Below are 13536 nucleotides of genomic sequence, written 5' to 3'. Positions count from 1 at the left end.
TGGACTGTCATCACTTTCTAAATATCTCTTAGGCTATAACAACATTATGCCAATTTCAAATGTAATATTCCGACTGCGAGACTAATCTGAATCTCTCTCTCTCTATCTCTCTCTCGTTCTCCGAAAACTGGAAGGATATACGTCCGCCTGCAAGCAAAATGTCTTTGGATTTTGAGTTTCGCTCTTCATAATCATATTTTGAATGTTGCTTAGGCCTAGCCCTATATGATCCGTGCGTCTCTTGGCCCAGACCCGCTCGCTTTGAGCTCGGAGACCAAAGTGTAGAGAGAGATGGAGGGAGGGAGGGAGGGAGGGGGGAATCCCTCCAGTGTGACGCTCCTTCACCAAGGAAACCCAGACGCGCTCTCTGACGCAACTGCCCATTTTAGGAAACATGCGTCAATGGACAGTACCAAATCAGACTAGTAACAATGAATTATGTATCCAGTACCAATGCCATCGATATACAATAATCGTCGCGACATATTATGTTGTTACTCCACCAGTGTGTTTTATTGTTTATTTCGTTTAACAACCTATCCGTTGCTCGCTGGACAGTGGATAGAAGAGCCTCGTAAGAAAATAACCCCCTCCTTGGAATTAAATCGCGACGCCCAAGAAGTGACGACGGTGACGTGGACGGTTTCGTTGGCGTTGAAAAGCGGTCGCAGTTCTTCATATAGTGCCATTGAAGTGAGTCATCTTTAGGAAGTGTGGTAAAAAAAAAAGAAAAAGAAAAAGGTCTGAACTATTCCGTGGCCAGCAGATAGCAGCGATAACTAAGGTGTGTAGAAAATAGCCTAATCTCTAGACAAAGGCTCGGGTTTTCAGTGAATCTAAAGCTGCGTGAGTCACTGTATAACTACAGGTTCCTCAACCGGACTGACTTACTGACTTTAGTTAGAAGTTTGTTCACCTGAAGGATCTACAACATAGTTATAGACAGTCGTCTACCTGGTGACTACAGGACAAAAGGGGGGCAACATCTCAAACAGACTGCAGATGCATGGTGGTGCAAGGAGAATATTTATTCTATGGACAAAAGTTGCAAAGATGTTTTAGGTTAATTTAGACACAACACAACCTAAATGCGCAATTGCGGTTTTTCGAACACCTCTGGATATCCAAAACGTCTCTCGGGTTAACAACGGATTTCACTGTCGGTGCTTTTTTGCTGCTGCTGCGAGGATTTTTAATCGATCCAGTCGAGCTCAAATCTTGCATTGAAATCTTCCTCCTCTCTCCTGGATCATGTACCAGGACTACTCCGGGAACTACGACACTTCGTCCTCCCGAGGCAGCAGCACCTCTCCGGCCCAGCCAGAGTCCTTCACCAGCGGCAGCAGCACGATCGGGAGCCCGATCTCTACCTCAAACTACCAGGTAAAGGGAGTGTAACACGATGACACGGTGGTGGCAGATTTATCCGACTAGCAGCCTATAAGTACTAGTGCATATTTCCAAATGGCCTACTGACACATTTCTAATGATTTCAGCCGGTATAGTATTTTTTCCTCTCAGCCTGTTTTCAGCAAAACACGAATTGATTGATTGATTGAAAACTTTATTAACAGATTGCAGAATGGGTACAGTACAGTACAGCTCAATACACACAATTGTTAAGGGGATGCAGACCAGAGAAAGACTTTCGACTTGTTTACATCAGGGTCCCCCATTTTCAATTCATCAGGAATGAACCCAATGACACAGATTACTATGTTGGTGAGGTGACTCAAGTCTACTTCACGCTCGGTCGATGTTTGCAGCACATGCTGGTCGGAGCGCACATATATTTTTAGAATGGATTGTAGTTTTTTTTTGTCATATACCGACATTGTTGGCGTGAGAGATATATAATTGCACTCGGATTATGTATCAAATATCACATTTTAGATTTTACGCACAGGCGGTGCACGAATCCAATGGCGACGACATTGAAGAGAGAGGCTATATCCACGATTCCACGGTCATAAGTTTTTCACCAATAAGAGAAGATAAAGCTATTAAGTTTTCGGCGTGCATGATGAAATATCTATATTGTCGAGTAATAGTCCAAATAGAGGACTCTAATAGTCCAAATAGAAATAGCGTTGATCGGGATTTAGGTGTACTGTACACATATATTTCAGTTGTTCGATTCCACAAACAATCGGCGCTTCCTCACCATATAACTGGCCAGAAACCATGGGTCGTAATGTATAATATAATATTATGGGTCTTATTGTTTTAAACTCAGAATGCAGACAACATGTTGCACCAGCAGATGTTTGCGTGACCTGTATGGTGGCAGTCAGAATAGAAAGCGCCAGAGAAGCGTCTCTAGGTTCGCCTTCGGAAATGAGGATTTGTCAGGAATTTCCTCCAGATGTCTGATTGAAGGAAGTTCCTATTTATACACGTTACTCCTTTCTTTAATGTGAACGACCTCGCTTGTAAAAAAAATAAAAATACACGTAAAAAAAATACGCGAGATGATTTGATGGGAGGGGGTGTTTCTGGCACCGTTGACACCCCATGCTGTGAGCACATTTTCCGCACAGACAGTATTAATGGTCATGAAGACATTTTGAGCACCTTAGCAATCAGTTGTTTGTTCTTCAGCATTCTTTCACAAGAAGCTATAGCAGTTCATGAGAACATATCCAAATCTATCCTAGCCAGTTTACCATCTACAATTTTCTGAGGAGCAATGAGGTTTGTCTGTACATGCACGTTTTATTTAATGGATATCTATGGAGGTCAGGGGTGAGAGTGATTTAACTTGACTGCTCTATTGAAGCTCCCACAGGCTGGGATGTTAACTAAATATTATGGTTTGTAGCCAGAGTTTAGAAGAATCAGATATGCTTCATGTATCATGTAGGTGTTGGTTAACTTACACCAGATCCAAAACGGCTAATTTCCTTATGGCCCTCCTCCCGTTTTGACAACATGCTTTTAAATCTCACCCCTTCGGTTGGAGATATATATATATACTGTAATATATATATATATATTTTAAGTAATCAGTTCCTGTGAGTTATTTCCTGCTTCGTCTGTGGTGTTTGTATAATAATGACAGACACATCTCCCCAACTTTACGCACCACACAAGCCGATATAGAACCTACGCACTAGGATCTGAATCCGGGAAGAGGCGCGCTGTTTACCCTCACGCTCTGGTGCGCGCTATTGCGCACTGACTTATTTGGAAAAGGTTCCTCACAGCACACGCAAGTTTACGGTAAACGTTACCGTCGTGCCGTTATGGTTGCATATTTGCTGCCTATTATAGAAGGTACTGTTGCTCTTGAGTCTTTTGGGGTATGTGAAGACAACGGAATGTTTTGGCACCATGGCGCACCGTTTCTCCCTGCAGCTTAACCGACCCGGTCATCGCTTCCCGCTTTACTGGAACTGACCGTTTTTACGCACGTGCTCGGTTAACTGACCCCATACACACAATGACTCACCAGGAAAAGAAAGCAGGAATAGATCGACGGATACTCGTTGGAAAATGGGGGAGTATAGGATAAAGCCAAACCAACCATGTAGGCAGTGGTCAACAGTGCATGTTTCCCGTCATGTCCGCGATGAAGTAATCCTCCAACCTGTTGACACTTGCTCGCGTGCGTCACGTCCCTGCGCTTGTAGATCAATAGAATCGCGCGCGTCGTCGTATCCTTGAATCGATTGATAGCATCAGCATCATGCAGCAACTCGCCGGCTTCCTAACATGGAGCTATAGGCTATCCTATTAGCCCAACTACGCAGAGACTTTGGGCTCCAGAAAATGATTGGACTAATGCTATATAACTTTTTAGTTAAGACTATCTTTAAAAAAAAAAGTAAAAGCATCTACATTTTTTATTTGATTTGATTTGATGTTTTTTATTTTCGTGTCTTACATACAGGTGTATGCCCAGCCCATAATGGGCTTACAAGACACATAAACAATAAGTATATAATAGTATACTTGACAAATTACTTGACAAATGACATATAGACCAAGATGGCCACAAGAAAAAGAAAATACAATACAACATAATATAACACAAGCTGTAAGCAATGTATGTAAACAAAGAAACAAGAGGAATTCATATACAATTATATAGGATATAGTGTGTTTTGTCTCAAGTGCCATGCTTTCTCCAAAAATCCTGCAAAACTGAAGATGTCCTCCACAAAAAACAACTCAACTACATGTCGAATCATTAAATGTTTTTCTCCTTTTAGTCTTTTATTTCTAGGAGATATAATTCCATTATGTTTTTCCATATGACTTGCCATATGCAGGTTTGTTTTTTCTCCCACTTAGAGTAGTCAGTGGAGGAGGCGCCAGCACCTTGGGCTTTCCCAAAAATGATTCACAGCATGTGTCACTCTTCACCCCAGAGATTACTTAGCTATGGGGTGAATCTAGACAGTGTACAGTTACAGTATATGGATCATTGAATCATTATTAGGCCTATAAGTTAACATTTACATTCACATTGAAATAAATGTATGTTAACTAACGGAAATGCAGGAAATGTGTGCATTTGATATGAACAGGTAGGCCTATGTGTCAGAATATGCATTTGCGCTGTGGAGAAGCTATGTAGGGGATCTCAAAGGTGACACATGAGATGTTCACCAAAATGAATAGACAGACACGACACCATTGAGCAGACTTTCCCTGCTAATTCATTATTCCCCCGCCCTGTGTTCTCTCCTTCCCTCAGAAGTACAGGATCGACATGCCTGGCTCGAACAGTGCCTTCATCCCCACCATAAACGCCATCACGACCAGCCAAGATCTCCAGTGGATGGTGCAGCCCACGGTCATCACCTCCATGTCCAACCCGTACTCCCGCTCCCACCCCTACAGCCACCACCTGAGCAGTGGCCCCGGGCTCCTGGGGGGGCACAACGCGCTGGCCCGGCCCGGCGTCATCCGCTCCATCGGGGACGCCCGCGGACGACGCAAGAGGGACGAGCAGGTGAGAGACGGCAGCCCGGTTTCTCTCTAGAAGATTGCCGGCCAACGGCTTATAGGACGGGCTTTCGGAATAAATTGTGGGCTAATCGTTGTTCGTGTTTGACAATGCAGCTGCAGGGTTCTGTCACGGTGGCTTGGTGCATACTCTCCTTCCATTGTTAATTGTTTATTTTTTTGTATTTCCACAAGAATGGTTGAGAACGTGGTGTTCTTTTCATAGTTCCACAAGAGAACACCAGATAAAAGAGAGACTAGAGAAAAGCCACACACTATCACCACAGTTTATGGAGATAAAACAAGCAGCATTTCAATCCAAATTGGAAGCAGACTTTCCCCGTCCTTGAGGCCACTTGGTGTTTCCCTACAATAGAAGAATCAAGCTAAAATAACTGTCATGATATTTGGTTATTATTCTTTAAAATGAAAACCTAAATGCGGAATGGTAGCCGGCCCACAAGAGCACAGATCAACGTCTGTCCCCCAGGGGAGTGAAGAGGACATCTGTCCCCCAGGGGAGTGAAGGTCTGTCCCCCAGGGGAGTGAAGAGGACATCTGTCCCCCAGGGGAGTGAAGGTCTGTCCCCCAGGGGAGTGAAGAGGACATCTGTCCCCCAGGGGAGTGAAGGTCTGTCCCCCAGGGGAGTGAAGAGGACATCTGTCCCCCAGGGGAGTGAAGGTCTGTCCCCCAGGGGAGTGAAGAGTTTCTTTAAGTGTGTGTTTGATCAACGTCTGTCCCCCAGGGGAGTGAAGAGGACATCTGTCCCCCAGGGGAGTGAAGGTCTGTCCCCCAGGGGAGTGAAGGTCTGTCCCCCAGGGGAGTGAAGAGTTTCTTTAAGTGTGTGTTTGATCAACGTCTGTCCCCCAGGGGAGTGAAGAGTTTCTTTTGCACTCTGACACTCCGGGTGTGTTTTTAAAGGTCGGAGGTCACAAGGATCGTCTGACCTCAATACAGGGTTTTTTTCCGACACAAAATGGACCACTGGGAATTTGATCAAAGGGGAAAACACTGTATTGGTGTCTTGAGAGATGCAGCGTGTGTGACATGGCTAACGCCAGGCCTTGAGATGCATCTCTGCAATGCTCTTGCCTCGGCCAGAGAGGTGCGGTCGTGCCTGCCCCCTCCGTTCGCAGTATGTGGAAATATCCCGCCCTCATTGCTACAGGCTGTCTTGTCTGACCATACCATCTGAGTGTGCCTGTTGCATCATTTCTACTGAATACAAACTGAGGTGTGTCTATTCCGTGGAACAGACAAAACCAGAGAAGCGGGGGAGGGGGATGCGGCCGCCATATCCTCTGAACGAGTATGCGCTGTTAGAAATGATCCGCATTTCCATTGGATTTGGTACCCAGACACATTGAGCATGTGTAGTAGTAGCCCTCATCTCCCTTCAGTACTTTAGGCTTGGGTAAATGGAACTCATTGAGTCGTCATCTGTCATCCGGGTCCGACGATGGCAAAGTACTGTATATGGGGCCAAAATCCAATCAAAAACTTATATCTAAACGGTGACGAAATTGCACCTTGTTGCAAATGTGTACCATGAGGTGCAGTAGTGCTTACACACATGACAGTTTGAGGTTAGAGGTTAGACAGTTAAATCGAACCCTAACTAACCTTACTGTTTCAAGTTTCAAGTTTCAAGTTTCTTTAATAGTTGTCATACAGAAGTACAGAATACTTTTGTACAAAATGCTTCTTACTGTTGCGCTCCAGAGACTGTGCATGACAAGATAAGTATGAAATAAAAACATAGTAAAAATTAGAAGAAAAAAAAAGAGGTCACAGTGTTCAGTTTAGACATATGTACAATGTTCGTAGACGTAGTTACCATACAATATACAATACTGTGCAGTGTACTAATATACAATACTATATAGTGCAAGGCATAAGTGGACGAGGTGCAGTTTAGGTACAATTCACAGTAGGTGTACGAGTTGTAGTGCAAATCCTTTATCAATAAATATAAAGTGTAAGTGTGTTTGTGTGATCTAAGTGTGGAGAGTGGGTGCTGCAGTGTGTTGTTTGTTTGAGTGAGTGTGTGTGTGCGTGTGGGTGTGTGTGCTGTGTGCATTTGATGGTTGTTGCATAGTGATTATTGTTCGTTTAGCGATTATTGTTCGTTTAGCAGCCTGATGGCCTGGGGATAGAAGCTCCTTCTGAGTCTTTCTGTGCTCGCCATAAGACTCCGGTATCGCTTGCCTGACGGCAGCAGTTCAAAGAGGCAGTTGTTCGGGTGGCTCGAGTCCTTAATAATTCTCTTAGCCTTCCCCTTGCACCGCTTGTTGTAAATGTTCTGGAGGGTGGGAAGCCCCCCTCTAATTGTGCGTTCGGCTGAACGTGTCACTCTTTGTAGTCTGCTACGGTCTTGTGCAGTGCTATTCCCAAACCAGGAGGTGATGTTGCCGGTCAGGATGCTCTCTATTGTACATGAGTAGAAGTTCCTAAGGATCTTCTGGCTGACTTGGAACTTCCTTAGGCGCCTGAGGAAGTAGAGGCGTTGTCGTGCCTTCTTCACAACACTGTCAATGTGTGTGGTCCATGACAAGTCCTCGGATATGTGGGCTCCGAGGTACTTGAAACTGTTCACTCTCTCAACTGGTGCCCCGTCGATGCTGAGGGGGCTGTAGTCCTTGACCCCCGACCTCCTGAAGTCCACAATCATCTCTTTTGTTTTGCTGACGTTCAGGGAGAGGCAGTTCTCCTGACACCACTGTGACAGGTTCTCTACCTCTTCCAGGTAGGCCCTTTCGTCGTTGGCAGAGATCAGGCCCACCACTACTGTGTCATCAGCAAATTTGATGATGGTGTTGTTGTTCCGCTGTGCTACGCAGTCATGTGTGTACAGGGAGTAGAGGAGGGGGCTCAGAACACAGCCCTGGGGGGCCCCTATGTTGAGCGTGATGGATGAGGAGGTGCAGTTGCCGGCTCTTACCACCTGGGGTCTGCCCGTCAGGAAGTCCAGGACCCACTGGCACAGGTCATAGTTCAAGCCCAGGTCCCTGAGCTTGGCTATGAGTTTGGAGGGGACTATGGTATTGAATGCTGAGCTGTAGTCGATGAACAGCATTCTCACATAGTTCCCCTTCCTCTTGTCCAGATGTGATGCTGCTGTGTGCAGCACATGGGCTATGGCGTCCTCCGTGGACCTGTTGGGGCGATATGCAAATTGCAGAGGGTCCAGGTTGATGGGGAGGGAGGAACAGATGTAGCCCTTCACTAGCTTCTCAAAGCACTTCATGGCTATGGAGGTGAGGGCTACAGGGCGGTAGTCGTTGAGGCAAGCGGGCGTAGATTTTTTGGGTACAGGGATGATGGTGGACTTCTTCAGACAGGTGGGGATGACGGCCTGTTCCAAGGACAGGTTGAAGATGTCAGTGAAAACCGGGGCCAGTTGGTCGGCACAGACTTTTAGGACGCGGCCGGGGATGCCGTCCGGTCCTGCTGCCTTCCTGATATCCACTTTTTTAAAGATCCGTCTCACCTCATGCTCTGTTACCCTGAACACTGAGTCTCCATCAGCAGACCCCCCCCCCCCCCATTGCCGTGGTTTGTAGGCTGGTGTTGTTATTCACAGCCTCAAACCTCGCATAGAAGGAGTTGAGATCATTTGCTAAGGAGATGTCACTGTTCAGTTTGAGGGGGGTTCCTTTGTAGTCTGTCATTGTTCTGAGGCCCTGCCACATGCTGAATACAATGATGCACTTGTCCTAATATACTAACCTACACTGTAGCACTCAACACTTTGATGAACATTGTTACTCAGCTGATAGAGTTGTGCCCTTCCTGATGACTTGTCGTACAGAACTTGTAAGTCGCTTTGGATAAAAACGTCAGCTAAATGACTAAATGTAAATGTAGAGGGATTTGATTGGATTTTGTCCCCATACAAGTAGCATTTGTGGCGACTGATCATTTCCCCTATTTTATCACACCAAGTCACATGAGAGAGTAATACATTCCCTGACAACCTTTTATCTTTAAATAATCGCAGTGACGCCCACAGCCAGACCGGTAGCAACCAGTTCTTGTCTTTGCCGTTCTGCTTCATATTGATTGAGCTGCGCGAACGTCTGTGTGAGTGAGTATAGCCTACAGTGTGTTTACGTGGTGGACTGACAACTTAACACTTCTGCCCCCCCCCCACTCCAGCTGACCCCCGAGGAAGACGAGAAGAGAAGAGTGAGGAGAGAGAGGAATAAACTAGCCGCCGCCAAATGCCGCAACCGCAGACGAGAGCTCACGGACATGCTCCAAGGGGTAAGGAAAGATGTCACAAACACACGCACACGCACGCACGCACGCACGCACGCACGCACGCACGCACGCACGCACACACACACACACAATGACCCCAAGGCAGCCGGAACCAGATTAACTGCCATTAAATCACACCTTCGTCAGGAAAACATGCACTGTGTGTCACACAGAGAAAGGCTGGTGGCTCCTTGTTAAGCCCGTGCTTGTTTTGAGCCTCGTTTTGATTCCGAGGGGACTTAACTGGTGACCGGTTGAACTCCATTCCACACCTTGAAAAATGTACTTTTCTTGACACTCTCGTGTCGTTCTCTTGAGTGCTATGGCCTCGCTCACAGATGACAGGCGTTGAAAGGCTTTTTGTCTGCTGCAGATGGAGACAGAGGTAGGGCTGTCTCGCAAAACCCTCGCCCTGGCATCTAAATGGACTAATTAGCTCAATTACAGCGAGGGTAAAGCTAGTCAGGTCCCAAAACCCCAGGAATGGAATGTGCTGCAGGCAGCTGTCTCAGTGAATGCGGGGACATTTTGTAAAAAGGGGCAAATTGCTTGTCTCACTATCCCACACATACGGACATGCGCGACACACACCCTCCCTCCCACACTATTGCTCCCAGCAAAACCGCCCTTCCCTCCTCTGCACCCCTCCCTGTCAAAATTCCAAATAAGGAAGCGTCAGTCACATTCCAGCTGTGAGAAGGGTGATCTTCTCTCTTTGTGTCACTGTTGATCCTTCCTTCATGGGTTTTCTTTTTCTTTTCTTTTTTTTTACTCTCGAAGTTTCTCTCTCAGAGTGACGGCTGCTGCTGCTGCTCTCTGAGCTTATTACTTCCTGCTTCCTCATAGCTTTGTTCCCGAGTCAAAGTTCTCAGACGGCGCGTGAGGTTATCTCTGTTTGTCTGAAACCCCCCCCCGTCTGGGTCTGCGACCGGCTCCGCAACAGGGTCGGCCTTTGTCTCCCCGAGGCTTGTGACACATTAATGACACATTGTCGTGCTGTCTGGTGTTTTCATGTTAGATCACATATCTCTATGAGGGGCGGAAAGTACAAACAAAAGTTGTATAGGCCTAATCAACATCTCTGTGAGTCTTCAGTCTGAAATCCAGTTTTTACCCACCTTGAGGCAGAGTGACGATAGCAAATGAAGAACAAGTCGTCAAAATCAGTTAAAATGTAGATTTTAAGCATTCTGTTATCTTCATTTTGACATCTTTTCCCCTCTGTCTCCTGGGTGGACTATGGTGAACAAACAGTGCCCTCTACTGGTACGCTGAAGTAAAGCATAGATATAAGATTACTGCCATGTTGTGTACTTGTAATCATCCCAACCTGTTATGAATTGAAAATGGGGGACCCATAAACAAGACGAAAGTCTTTCTCTGGTCTGCATCCCCTTAACAATTGTGTGTATTGAATTGAGCTGTACTGTATTGTACCCATTCTGCAATCTTGTTAATACAATTTTCAATCAATCAATCAATCAATCAATCAATCAAGGGTTTCATTCAAAAACGCCTCTGTCCTCTGATGCTCTGTTCTCTGATGCTCGTTGTTCAACATTTCATTAACCCTTAACTACCACACTACACACTTTTAACCGGCTGTAGTGTGGTAGTGAAAGGTTAACCTTCTGTAGTGTGGTAGTGAAAGGTTAACCTTCTGTAGTGTGGTAGTGAAAGCATTAACCTTCTGTAGTGTGGTAGTGAAAGGGTTAACTGTCTGTAGTGTGGTAGTGAAAGGTTAACCTTCTGTAGTGTGGTAGTGAAAGGTTAACCTTCTGTAGTGTGGTAGTGAAAGGGTTAACTGTCTGTAGTGTGGTAGTGAAAGGTTAACCTGTAGTGTGGTAGTGAAAGGGTTAACTGTCTGTAGTGTGGTAGTGAAAGGTTAACCTTCTGTAGTGTGGTAGTGAAAGGGTTAACCCTTTGTAGTGTGGTGAAATGCTTGGTTCTGTATGAGCCCCCTGAGATTGTTCTTCATACAGTAAGAAAAAAAAGTAAAAGAATAAAGACCAAACACTATACAAAATATACAATATACAAAACTAAAGTACAAAATATGCAAATACAATGCAAAAATGAGGTAGAGAGGTAGTGCAAATCCTTTTGTAATAAAATGGATAAAAAAAAGTGTTCTAAAGTGAATGTTAAAGGTGTGGTCTCTTTGTGTGCCCAGGAGACGGAGAAGCTGGAGGAGGAGAAGGCGGACCTCCAGAAGGAGATCGAGACCTTGCAGAAGGAGAAAGACAAGCTGGAGTTCATGCTGGTCGCCCACAACCCCGTGTGCAAGCTGCCCGTGGACGAGCGCCACCACCAACAGCACCACCACCAGCACCACCACCAGCAGCAGCAGCACCACCTCCAGCAGCAGTGCGGCCCTCTCCCGCTGACCATGCGCTCCAACGTGGGCCCCCGGGGGCCCCTCAACCCCGTGGTGGTGAAGCAGGAGCCGGACGACGAGGTGGGGAGGACCCAGCGCTCCGTCATCAAGCCCATCTGCCTGGGCGGCGGAGGCATGTACTGCATGGACGGGGACAGCCTCAACACGCCCGTGGTGGCGGCGTCCACGCCGGCCTCCACGCCCAGCGCCCCGAGCCTCATCTTCACCTACCCCAGCATGCTGGAGCCCGAGAGCCCGTCGCCCCCCTCCTCCGAGTCCTGCTCCAAGGCCCACAGGAGAAGCAGCAGCAGCGGGGACCAGTCCTCGGACTCCCTCAACTCGCCCACCCTCCTCGCCCTCTGAGCCTCGTCTTCGTCAGCTCTCCACCAATGCACGCGCACGGATGACTAACGGAACACTGTGGCCGACGGCGAAACGAACGAACGCACGAACGAACGAACGAACGAGTAACCCCTCTCTCCCCTTGCATCTCAAAGCATCCAAGAAGCACATACAAGAAGTCTGGACCGAGCTCACCCAAAAAAGGGCTAAAGCCGCTCGCTTTCTCCTCGTTAGGCTTCAGTGTTATCTTTTTTTAAATCGTGTGTAAAAGTGCGTGCGCCTCTCTCTCTCTCTCTCTCTCTCTCTCTCCCCGGTGAGCCTCGTTCCCCTTCTCCACTTCAGCTGCAGAGCGTCAACTTTGTTTACCGAAAACAAGACGGGTTGGTAGTGAGAGACGCCTAAACCAGGACAATGGAACAAGTGGAGGCAGCGAGACAAACCGAAGATGCAAATCTAAATCTATTTTTGAGAACAATGTTGATTAAAGCCATGTGGACAACACTTGCACTCCGCCAGGATCAATCAATCATTAAATAAAACAACCAAGCGAGGTCAGCGTTTTCTTTCCTACACAGTTTCTTGGAGATGTACAGAGACACGACGACGAGCAAAGACTTCTCTTCTCATCTTAATTTTTTCGCCTCGTTAGTATTTCTCCTCTGTATCGCAGAGACTTGGACGTCGATGAACGGGAGTCGCTACAAAGAGTGTGGATGTGCTCTTAAATGTTTTTGACTTTTATTTCCATCTCTTTTAATCGTATTTATGGCCTGTGCTGATAAAAAAAAAAACTTTTTTTTACAGTGTTTTTGTTGATACATTGTCCTCTCCTTAACTGCCTGTAGAAGAAGAAAAAAAGCAACAAGGTTCACACGGTGACCGGCAAATTCTCAGTGTTGCAAAAGGATACGAGCCAATTATTATAATTATTTTTGATTCAATGCCTAGCTCCTCAATACTCTACACCTACTATTTTTGCCATAGCAATCGATGGCTTGACTTTACATTAGTATTGATGTGCTTTTTTCCTCAGTGATCTTGTACCTGAACTATGTTTATGACAATGTGTATGTGATTTACATTAATGTCAGGGATCTCTCTCGTGTGTCGTAGACCCCCCTCCCCTCCCCTAATACTACAGAGCATTACAGGGATGCAGGGTGTTGTATGGTTTAGCCAAAGTGTTGCTGTTTCAACATAATGGAAGAGAAGATTTATCATACTGTAGTTTCACCTTGTAACGTCAGAAGGGGTTGTCTCTTTTGCTTCGACATTTCAAAGGAATTATGCCAATATATATATATAAAAAAAAGTTTGAACCAAACACTCCTGAGCAGGATTTCTATATTAGTTGTACCATTTAAAAAAAAAAAAATCTTGAGGCCGGGGTCAGACTTTCAAAAGCCAAAAAAAGGATTTGTGTTTTGTTTTCACACGCATTTTTGATTCAATCCGTTTGCCAAGGAGTTGTTTTGTTCGACTTTTGAAAGAAGCCACTGTGGTCTCCAGACTTTTCGCCAGCTGACAATGATGTCAATCCTGACTACACCGTTATTTGTAGAAAAGAAAAAAGAAAGTCATTTTTAGTAAAGAGATTATGT

The 13536-nt window shown here is 45.9% G+C and overlaps 1 protein-coding gene across 1 annotated transcript; it reads left to right on the top strand.

Annotated features, from left to right (window-relative positions):
- The first annotated feature begins 703 nt into the window (after window positions 1-703).
- fosl2 (FOS like 2, AP-1 transcription factor subunit) lies at window positions 704-12731 on the top strand. The gene is made up of 4 exons (XM_084310237.1): window positions 704-1383; window positions 4703-4960; window positions 9112-9219; window positions 11390-12731. The coding sequence occupies exons 1-4, from the start codon at window positions 1252-1254 to the stop codon at window positions 11954-11956; spliced, it is 1065 nt and encodes a 354-aa protein (XP_084166363.1). The 5' UTR covers window positions 704-1251; the 3' UTR covers window positions 11957-12731.
- Window positions 12732-13536: the final 805 nt, after the last annotated feature.

Source organism: Notolepis coatsorum, assembly GCF_963971535.1.
Source record: "Notolepis coatsorum genome assembly, chromosome: 3".
Taxonomy (NCBI): domain Eukaryota; kingdom Metazoa; phylum Chordata; class Actinopteri; order Aulopiformes; family Paralepididae; genus Notolepis; species Notolepis coatsorum.
This window is presented reverse-complemented; position numbering and strand designations above follow the sequence as displayed.